The sequence below is a fragment of the Alligator sinensis genome, unplaced genomic scaffold (genome assembly GCF_000455745.1).
Source record: "Alligator sinensis unplaced genomic scaffold, ASM45574v1 scaffold280_1, whole genome shotgun sequence".
NCBI classification, from domain to species: domain Eukaryota; kingdom Metazoa; phylum Chordata; order Crocodylia; family Alligatoridae; genus Alligator; species Alligator sinensis.
In genome coordinates this window covers 970,170-981,151 of record NW_005841835.1, presented here as the reverse complement: position 1 = coordinate 981,151, position 10,982 = coordinate 970,170, and the positions used below count along the sequence as shown (strand labels likewise).

General features: G+C 49.4%; 1 protein-coding gene across 4 annotated transcripts in view; it reads left to right on the top strand.

Annotated features, from left to right (window-relative positions):
- Positions 1-10,976, top strand: part of FLVCR2 (feline leukemia virus subgroup C cellular receptor family member 2) — a 39,161-nt gene extending 28,185 nt beyond the window's left edge. For 2 of the 4 annotated variants that reach the window (XM_025200739.1, XM_025200733.1), the window contains 6 exons: positions 3,803-3,961; positions 5,865-5,975; positions 6,753-6,858; positions 8,168-8,279; positions 8,689-8,744; positions 9,487-10,976. In XM_025200739.1, the coding sequence (XP_025056524.1) occupies positions 3,803-3,961; positions 5,865-5,975; positions 6,753-6,858; positions 8,168-8,279; positions 8,689-8,744; positions 9,487-9,618 (676 nt within the window). In that variant the 3' untranslated portion in view covers positions 9,619-10,976. The remainder of the gene's footprint in view (positions 1-3,802; positions 3,962-5,864; positions 5,976-6,752; positions 6,859-8,167; positions 8,280-8,688; positions 8,745-9,486) is intronic. The other 2 variants (XM_025200752.1, XM_025200745.1) reach the window with 2 other exon arrangements.
- Positions 10,977-10,982: the final 6 nt, after the last annotated feature.

Below are 10,982 nucleotides of genomic sequence, written 5' to 3'. Positions count from 1 at the left end.
CGGAGCGTCACTCGGCGGGGGGGGGGTGTCAGGGCGGGAGCTGAGGAGGACAGTTGGGGTATGAGCAGGCAGAGGGCCTGAGCAGCTCATCTAAGCAGGGGAGAGTGGGTAGGTACATACATACTCTGAGTCTTCCTTGGGCAGGACAGGTGGCAATGTGAGATGGGGGCTGGAGGTCTTCCTACCTGGGACAAAGGGTAGTACCTTGCTCTTAGCATAGCTTACTTCCATGTGTGGGCTCCCATCTTGTGCTAGAAGGCAGCATGGTGGGTGTGTGTGATTTTTAATTCCATAGCTGTGACTGAGTTCCCACCAGTCCCCAGGGAAGGTAGGGAGGTGATAGTCCAGTGGCAGCTTTGTTAAGGCTGAGTGAGTTCCCAGCACTGGAGGAATCGGGACAGTACAAGACCTGTTCTCTGCCTTACAAACCAGCCTCTGAGAGGCTGTGATCTGACAACCCCCATCCTCTCTCCTAGTTGGAGAAACCCATTGATTCCTGTGCCCAGAGGCCCTTTGTGTGCATGTCACTATTTAGGGCAGATGTAGCTGAGATGGGTGGGTGGGGGGCGGTGAGGGCAAGTGAGGGTCTGTTTCTTTTAGATGGGCATTGGCAGCACACATTCCCAGAGTGGCCAAGGTCTGGAACGGGCTCCCAAGGGAGGTGGTGCTCTCCCCTACCCTGGGGGTCTTCAAGAAGAGGTTAGATAAGCATCTAGCTGGGGTCATCTAGACCCAGCACTCTTTGCTGCCTATGCAGGGGGTCGGACTCGATGATCTATTGAGGTCCCTTCCGACCCTAACATCTATGAATCTGCCAGTATGCAGCTAAGTGTCCCTGAGCAACCTAAACTGTGAGCTGCTGCCCTCACAGGGGCTGGGTGCTTCCTCATAAGACAGTCAAGTGGGAGCCTTTTGCTGCTTAGCTCACTTGATTGTTCTAGACTAAGCTTTGGTGCCCTGGTTACAATGATACCTTACCTGATCTGGCCAGAAAACCTGGACAGTCAGCTTTGCCATAGCACTTCTTCCAGAACCAGCTGGTATCTGGCTTTTCTTGCAGGCCAGTGTGAAAAGGGTCATAAGCTAGTAGGAGGAAAACAGGGAGAAGGATCTGAAATGACAGTGTGTGGCTGGCAATCCAGCCATGTGGGAGTCTTGCACTTCTATGCAACCTGACGCAACATCCCATCACACTGGGATGACAAGGGTTAAACCACTTGCAACCCCTGGGGCCTAATAAGCCCAGGGCATCAACATGGAAATGCAGCCATCAGCTGTGCTAGCTGCCAAGTCTGTGCCACAGAACCAGAGGCTTCTCAGTGGAGGGGCAGATACAGTTGTCACTTCAGGAGGTCATCTAGTCCAACCCCCTGCTCAAAGCAGAACCACCCCCAATTAGATTATCCCAGCCGAGGCTTTGTCTAGCTGGGTCTTAGAATCTCCATCCTTGGAAGTTTTTACAGCCTGTTTGAATAGCCTGTTCCAGTGCTTTATTATCCTACTAGTGAGAGGTGGTTCCTAATAACCAATCTAAACTTTCCTTGCTGCAACCTGAGACCATTGCTCCTTGTTCTGTCATCTGCCACCACTGAGAATAAAGCAGCTCCATCCTCTTTGGAACCACTCTTCAGGTAGTTGAAGGCTGCTATTAAACCCCTTGTGTCTTCAGTTTTTGGTTACTGAAAATGCCTTTCCTCTGCAATGCTCATGGAACAGGCCAGTCTTTGGAAGAGAGGGCAGCAGGCTGGCTTGGCAATAGGCATGAAGATGGGAATGGGAGAAGGTAAGGAAAGGGACATTGAGATCTGCACTGTTAGTGGAAGGGGATGTGGGGGGCATCTGAGGCAAGATGTAGGATGTAAACCAGGCTGGAACAATGCAGTGCTTATGTTCTGTTTTTAACAAGTGCTTAGTGATATCAGCTTTCTAACTGTAATTCAGCTGAGAGAGTCACCAGCAATAGGAGCCACTTAAGGCAGTTTCCAGCCTCCCAGGATCTCACCCTTTCCCCCAGTCAGACTCAAGGGTCCAGCCAGGTTTCTGGTTTCCACCAGGAGCTGCTCTGCCCCCTGTTTTGGAGAGTGTTCCCAAGAGCACATCCTTGGAACCATGTATAAGCCCAAACACATTATTTCAAGAGTAGACAAGGTCCCATCTGCATTCAGGAGGTTCTGTTATACCCTTTCACTGAAGGCAGCCCAGATTCTGGAGAGCTGGCCAGTTGGAAGACAGCCCTGGGGGCCTTCAGGAATCAACCTTGTGCCCTGAATATCCCAAATAAAAAGCAGCAGGTCTTCAGTCTTAGGTCTGCCTCTGGCCTTGCCTGCCAGCACAGATACAAGGATACAGGCCCATTTGACTCCTGGTCACATGTCATGCAAATTCAGAAAGGATACAAAGATGTATCCTTCCCTGCAACATTGTCTCTATGCCCTGATTCCATAGGACAGGATCTTCAGCAGGGCAGATGCAGTTTTCACTTAAAGTAACAGAATTTGGCAGCTTTGCTTCTCGTGTGCTTGCCTTTGGCTTCTTGATGCCATCTGTCTGCATTAGTACCTGCCTGTGCCATCACCAGAGCATCTGCCTGCCTGAGGTAGGCACCATTACAAAACACACAGGCTTTTCACTGAGGGAAAAAAATGCAGATTCTGTAGAATATTTGCATGCATATTTGGGGTTTTAGAGAAACCTGCACTGGGCCCAATGTCTGGTGTCCTGCCCACACTGGGCTAAATGTATCCTTCATTGTGGCCCAAAGTCAGTAAAGTTGTATCAGGGATGAGCTTAGCCCACTGAGTACACACGATACACCACCCAATGCAGCACTGCTCCCACATAGCCGCAAGCCTCTGAAACAAACTCAGCATTGTTTTCCTGCTGCTGAGACCTGCCTTCCAGATGCTGTTGAATAACCGCAAAGTCCTTGACACTATGATTTCTGTGCAGCAACAATTCCATTCAGGGAAGCTGAGAACATCACGTGCCCCAGCTGTGCCAGTCTGGGCCATATCACACAGCACTGGAAAGAGCTGAAGATTACAGAGCAGCAACAATGCAGTTAGTGATGGGGTGTATTCCCGTCTCCTAGGGCTATAACAGCAGCAAGGTTTCCAAAGATGACGGGCATGAACCCAGCTGTGCTGCATGCAGTGATCCAGAAATGGCAGCAAGTGGCAGCCAGGCTGTTAAGAACAACACATGTTAACCCAGCCCTGCTTCACAGCACTTCAGAAACAGCAGGAAGGAGTTGTTGCATAGCAAGTCTAGTAGTCATTTGCTTCCATTTAGCTCCATAGGAGGAAGTCCTCTCAGGAATGCTGTCTGTTCCTGTGCCCAGTAGGGTAACCTTTATTAGCCCTGTGAGAGCAGCACTGAACTCAGTTCCCTGTGAAATGCCTCCTTCCTACTCTTTGTTCCCCTTGGGTTTTTTTTTTTTCTCTTTCTGTCTCAGCATGTCTAGTGCAACCCTCTGAGAGCCAAGGGCATCTTGACATTTTGCTTGCAATGTCCCTATGCCAGGCAGGCCTTCTTTAGCTGAATGTTGTTAGCACTGGTGTGTGGGATGCTCAGAGTATCAGTTAATTGGTAGATCTGGTTTACATTTTCCCTGCTAGAATGAGTCTCTGGGAGTAGTTTTCTGTAGGGAGCAGCATCTGCTGCACTGAAGGGTTGGCTGTGGGGAAATCCCCAAACTGCCACCTTGGGGGCAATTCTCTACATCCAGGGACTGCTATGGAGCTGGATTCTGCTTTTGGGTGGATGTTGACTCTGACTTGTACCTCCTGATGTGTTGCTGCAGCTCTACTGGGGTTCATGCTCCCAGCCTATGGTTTTTAACAGGTTTGTTGTGTCACTGTGTCTCTCAATTCATTGTCCACCCAAAGCAACTCGGTGGGCAGAGGAGGAGGGAGGCATCTCTGCTCTGGTGCCATCTATATTTGCCTCCCACTCTCCAAAGGTAGGTGGTACCTTTTCAGCTTGCTGATGTCTTAACATTCAGTAGATGCCTGTATCCAGAGTAGACTGGTCACCAGTCCCCTTCAATGAATGATGCATCTGTGCTTCCATAGGGGCACTGGTCTTGTCTAAAGGCCCTAGAAAGGATAGTAAGTTGTATTCCCCAACCACCCATCCCCAGCACTAAGCCAGAAAACTCCAGGCTCAGAGAAGTGAGAAGCGTGTGTTCTGAGAATCTCTAGTCCCTTCCTCTGTTGCATGCTGATACTGCCTTACCACTCAAAATGAAACGCAGTCCTGACCACACGTGGTCATCACATCTCTCAGCCACCTTTTCACTAGAGAAAAGGGATGAGTCTCAGCTTCTGGGCCAGTTCCCAGCTTCAGGAGTTGTTAATAGCAAGGCATTTTAGAGCCCTGGATTCTTCAAAATTAAGTTAGGTTGGAGTTTTGTTTGGAAAAAAAATGCAACAATGAGGTGTTGCAGCTTTAGATTAGAACCCAGAGGAGTTCAAACAAAAGCACCATTTATGAGATACCACTGCTGGCCATGGTGAGGACAATGTGTGACTCACCCAGTGAAGTCTCACTGGGCCTGTGTGCTCTTTGTGCTTGTAGATTTCATAGACATTAGGGCTGGAAGGGGCCTCAGAAGATCATCGAGTCCAGCCCCCTGCCCAAGGGGCAGGAAGTCAGCTGGCATCATAGGATCCCAGCAAGATAAGCATCCAAACTTTTCTTGAAGGCATTCAATGTAGGTGCATGAACCACCTCCGGTGGCAAGCTATTCCAGACCTTGGGGGCTTGGACAGTGAAGAAATTCTTCCTTATGTCCAGCCTGAAATGGTCTTGCTGGAGTTTATTCCTATTCCTTCTTTGTTCAGGCTGGCTCCAGCACTGACTCTTTCCTTGGCCTCTCTGAGCCACTCCCTCAGCACGGGCTATCTGTTAGCCCTTCACAGAAGTGGAACCTTGTATCTTGGCTACCCAACCTAATCTCTCCCCTTCCCCAACATATTTCAGTAGGTAAAAACCACCCTTTCCCAGAGCTCCAGACTTCAAAGTGCTCTGGGTTACAGTACAGCTTTCGAGGGACATATAACATTGAAGTATGTAATGTGCAGTCTTTGCAAAGGTTTATAGTGCACTTGCTTTTTATATAGGCAGCACAAAAGAGAGATTAGTGCAATAAGCACCTATCCAGCATCTCTGCCTGAGTGTTGTCTCCCTGCTCTCCCCCATACCTCTCTAGAAGGTACTTTGGGCTTGGATCAGAGTCCTCAAGGGCTTCAAGGTACTTCAAATCCTAGTCTGTCTGTATGTCTGTTTACCCCTGCAGTTCATCTCTCTACTCCTTTGCTGTGAAAACAGGTTCCTTTTTTCCTCTCTCACACCAAGCCCCTATAGTTTTTTAAGACATCATTCTGTCACCTCTGTCCTTTTGTTCTCTTGCAGAACAAAACTATTAGGAGATCATGGGGACCTTCTACTCCTTCTCCCCTTCCCAGATAAATGTAATTGAATTGGTTATTTTGCTCAGGACACTCTTTTGATCATAGCCATCATTTGCCCAGAGTCCAGGTGCAAAAAATAGGGATTTGTCTTGCTTAACTTGCATGTAATAGAACCTTACTTCCATTTGGGCTTGTCACTGTGAAAAGCCAGGGAATCGGAACTCCTGGGCTATGCTTTGGGCTGTCACTGTCCTACTGTGTGGTCCTCCTCTGGGTTTTGATTCAGTGTTCCCTGTCTGTGCAGTAGGGATGCTTTTGCTGTCATCCTGCTGGGAGGAGGGGTGGTGTGTAGCTTCCCTTGCTACTGTGTGAACATTTATGGAGATCCCCGGGTGGAAGGGGCAGAAGAAGTGTTGAATCAGAGTGAGATGACTGGTCTTTGTCTTACAGATATACAACACTTGTGGTTTACATCATGTCCCTGGTGGGCCTGGTGGTCTACACCTTCACCCTGAGCCTCGGCCACCTCTGGGTGGTCTTCGTGACAGCAGGTGCTCTGGGGTAAGCTCCTGTGCCATGTTGTTGTGTACTCTTCCTCCCCAGTGGGAGCAGCTCCTGAACACATGCCTGCAGACCCCAACTACCAGGCTTCCTCCTGCCTGTGGCATTGCCCTCTGCCGTAGTGCTGTAAAAGCAGAGGTCACACAGCCCAGCAGCAGCAGGGGGTGGGGATGGGGCAGGGTCTGTCTGGAGCTTCCTAGGGAGGGAGAAAGGGTGTCCTCTTCTCCCTCAGTCTCTCTAAAATCCCCTGACAGGGAGAGCTCAGGAACATGAGCAGTAGTTCCTGCTGGCCCTCTGTCCCAGCAGCCTTTCACCACCCTGCTCATGGGGGGCTGCAGCTTGAAGTGCTTTCAGGAAGCAGGTGGGAGTGAGGGAGGGGCAATGAGAGCTATGCTGGCAGGTGGTTCTCAAATAGTCCACAGGCCAGTCTGGGACTCGGCATCTATCTTGAAGAATTCCAGGCATTTTACCCTTCAGACTAGTATTAATGGAATGACTTGAATGTGTCATCCCGGCAACAGTGGAGAGATCCCTTTCTGTTTTCTCTGCTCCTGCAGGCCTGGCCCAAAGTCCCAAGGCTGCAGGCATAATTGTTTGAGGTGAACTGGATCCTTCCTGCCAGTGAGGCAGGCAGCTGGGAGAGAAGGAGAAGGACAGCATGTCTGTTCTGCGGAGTCACAATGTTAGGAGGCAACTGGGATCTGTGCTGTTTCCTGCTTTCTCCACTACTTCCTCTTACAGCTGTTGATTCTTCCCTTTCCACCTCCTGCTCTGTAGGTTCTTCATGACGGGGTACCTGCCCCTGGGCTTTGAGTATGCTGCAGAGCTAACTTATCCAGAGTCAGAGGGAACGTCTTCAGGCCTCCTTAACGTGTCTGCACAGGTACATGCAGCAACTGTACAATAGAGCACCCTGAAAGTCTCTGAGGCCTAATCTGGTTCAGACCATCTGTTCATGCCATCTGGTAGCCTGCCTCTCTTGGAAACCTGTGCCTTGTGCTTTTAAGAGAGACCCTGCTTCAGAGCTATCAAAGACCCCGCTAGACCTTTGATTCTTGTTTGACTGTTGTCAGATAATAGAATTTACTATATTTATTTGATTCCAAGATGAGGTTTTCCTCCCTATTTAAGTTGCGGAGAAAATAGCCCCTCACCTTGGAACTAAGTATGAGGCAATGGAGGAGCAGGCAGCTGCTGCTGCTTCAGCCTGACTTGGGTTTGGGACTGGAGCCACAACTGCTTTCTGCCTGCTCCTTCTTCACTAGTTCTGCCTTTCATCCCCCTTACCCCTACCTGTGCCCACCCTACCTGTGCTGCATTGCCCCAGGCTCTATCCCCATTTCCATGGGGCATTGAGCATGGCCCCAGAATGGCCAGGTAGCAGTGGCAGTAGTTCTAGCTAGGCTCTGTGGTCAGTACCAGACCTGCCATGCTGCCATCACTGCTACTAGGTGGGGCTGGGGCCATGGTCTGTGCTCTGAGCTGGAACAGGGATAGAGCCTGCCAGCACTGGAGCAAAGGTGAGGTGGAGGCAGAGACTGTGGCAGGAGGAAGTGGTGAGGAGGGAAGGGGACAGAAGTGGTGGTGGAGGGGGGGAGTGGTGAAGGAGACAGGTAGCAGAGGGCAAGCTGCTTGACCTTGTCCCACCTCACTGCCTGCCCCCTGTTGTCTGCCCTAGCACTTGTCCCCACTACCACTGATTTTCCCTGCTGCAGCAGTGGGAGGGATGAATTTAAAGTGATCCTCCAATAATTAGATTCTATGCATGGAAAAGTTATAACACATTAATAAATCTTATGTATATAGAATCTAATTGTTATGGGGTTGTCTTAATTTCAGGGTTATCTTGGATTTGGGTAAATATGGTAACCCCAAACTTCCCTGGTGTCCTCCCCTCACTTACCCAGGAAAATCATGCAGGATACTGGACCTCCTAGCCCCTCTTCAGTGTTGCCCTCAGCAACAAAGTTCTACCTGTCCTTGCTGAGAGGGAATTCCAGCCTGCCAGCCAAATTTGCCTCTCTCTAGCCATGAGGAGACGAGTCTTCTAGATTTTATTTCTAATACAGCTTCAACTGCAAGCCTGCCTGTGTGTTCTGGATCCACTATAGTGTTGGAAAGTTGCTCATTGAGTTGTTGCTGTTTAGCAAACAGAACAGCAACAATGTTTTATCTGTTCTTGTGTATTGCAGGTTTTTGGAATAATTTTTACCATCAGCCAAGGACAAATCATGGATCACTTTGGGACATGGGCAGGAAACATCTTCCTTTGCTCCTTCCTGCTTGTAGGGACCATCATAACTGGTAAATCTGCTCCCCAGTGTGTCTCTGTCTGTAGATGACATGTGGAACTTGGCATGCAGAGTGAAGGATGATTTCCCCACCACGGTGCCTTCAGGGAAACTCCAGCAAAACAGACACTGGAACAGCAGTGCCTGCAATGTGCTGCTGATGCCTCCTTGCTGCGCCACCTACTCTCTGTCACTAGCAGGTGGTTCCAGTCTCCCTGTCCATGGCTCTGCCTGGGAATGGAGCAAGATGAGGCTTCTCCATGGCTGGGCCTCTCTCTGGTGCCCAAAGAAATCCTTCCTTTCTCATCCAGGTGTTGGGAGTGCCCCACTTAACCTTACCTTTTGAGCTCCAGGAAGCTTCATTTGGGACCTGTGTGGTAACTCACTGTCTTCCTGTTTCTCCTGTGCCTTCTGTTTCTCAGCATTCATTAAAGCTGACCTCCGCAGACAGCAGGCAAATCTGGAAAGTGAACAGACCGTGAGTAAAGCCCCTCTGATCCCTGCCATTAGCTTAGGGCAATCCCTGATCTACCTTTTTCCCTCTAACTGTGACTATCTTCTGTTGTCCCTACAATCACCTGTTAAGCCCCAAGGGTTCCCCCTTGTAGCCATGATCTTGGTCATGCCAAGTATGGAGCCATGCGCATACTCTGTTGATGGCACTGTATATCACTAAATGTTGGCCCTTCACAAGTCTGCAGAGCTGGCTTGTGTTCTGGTTTTCTTTTAGTGACTAGGGATAGGTGAGGGAGCTGGGAGTAGAGAGACAAGTACACCCTTTGTTCTTGTGAGTGTGAGTTAATGCTTTAGCCTATCCACAGAGATGCTTATCTCCAGAGCACTCTGAGCACATGTTGATAGCCCCCCTGGAGTGGATCCAATTGCTGTTGGGTCCCTTTTTTAAGTGTCTGATTGTGGGCTGCAGAGTGGAAGGCGGTGGCATAGCTACAATAAGAACTCTGCCCATTTGAACTCCTGGCCCTGTGCTTAGTCCACTAGATGTGGCTGCATAGCTCCTGGTCGCACTCAAGTGAAGGGCATGGCATCCCTTGAGTCTTGAGAGGTTAATGTAGCCCTAGGTATGCATGTGAGTAGCCTCTAGTGAATTACTAGCAGTGGAAAACCTCCCCAGTGACTCCTAAGGGGAAAGGGAGGGCTTGACTGTTTTCTTCTGTAGCTTTCTGTCTCTTGTCCTCACTGGCTCTGGGCTCCTCTTCCAGGACGTTAGCAGAGACGTCCACCCAGCGTTCCCGAAGCTGTCAGCGACACTGGCTAGCAAAGTGCATAAGCTTAGTTCCCTGCTGACTCGAATCGCAGCTTTTTGGAAGACCATGCCGCCTTCCACCAGATAATCTCTAACCACTCCCATCTGGAGAGACCGGTGGCTCCAAGAGGCCTTCTGGCCACCCTGCTCCGACTGGCCGCCCTGGAAGGTGTATTTTAAATAAGATGCTTTTCGTTAGAAATGGCGCAAACATAAAACACATGGTATGAAATACACAAGGGGCACCCCCCCCCTCCCCCCCACGCGCTTGCACAGTCCCACAAATATAATTCTGGAGCAGGGGAAATAGAAAATGGCCACAATTTCTATCTGGCTGGGGATGAGCTACAGTGTGCTCACCTGATAAGTCCCTGTTCACCCTGCATTACAGCAGGTAAACTCCCCTGTGGGCAGAATTCAGTAAGCTTCCTGGACAGGCAATTGAATTCCAGAATCAAATCACTCATGAGGGGAGCAATATGAATCTGTGCCATGCTGAGTTCCCCAGCACATAAATGAGCACAGGACAGCCTGGATAATCACTTCCTTTTGTGAATGCAGTGGTAGGATACAGCTCACTATTGTAGATCTGCAGCTGCCTGCATCAGTCCTACCCCAAAGCCTGGGCTTTTTCAATCTCCATTTGCTCACTGAAGGAGGGAATCCAGGATTAGTAGGGACAAGGCCCCAAGGGTGATGGATCTTCCAGCTCTAGGGCTAAAGATGTATCAGTCTTAGCCCAAATGTGATTTGTAAATCCAGAAGACACCTAGGCAGTGATGAAAGGAACCTTGACAGGATCTTGAAATTGGGGAAGTCTTTGGACATAAAGACTAATAATAACATCCTCCTTTGCTTCATCAGACCCAGTGACTCCCTTCAAATGAACTGGAGGCCTGGGATGAGGCCAAATAAGCTACTGGAACTTTTTATGTAAATCCACAATAAAATGGTGGGCTGCAGCTGGGAGGTGTTAGAAGGGCAGGGGAGGCACAACTGATCTTTCGACAGATGTGAAACTGGTGAGGGAGACTCGGGAACTAGTATTGGTAAGGGTAGAGCTGCATTAAAGGGTCTTAAAACAAGGAGTCATTTAGATACTCAGATAACAAAGGCCCTTCAAGTGCCATTTTCAGTAGAAATCTTACTACCCCACAGTTTGACCTCTGCCTAGCTCCTTTGCATGTCTGTTATAACGGACATTTCCCAAAGTAAGAAGGCAAGTGGAGCAGGCAGGTCAGTAACAACAAATAAGATAGCAAGCATCCTTTATGAAATAAAGCTGTATGCACAGGCTCCTTAGCTATTAGTCCCTGAATTTCCTCTTGGTGTATGGTCTGGCCAACTGGTCACTCAGTAACATAAAAGGGAATGGATTGATTGTCATGCACTGAGTGGGGGAGATGAAGGATTCCAGTCCATTACCTCCCACTAAGGTACTAGTCTGTCTGA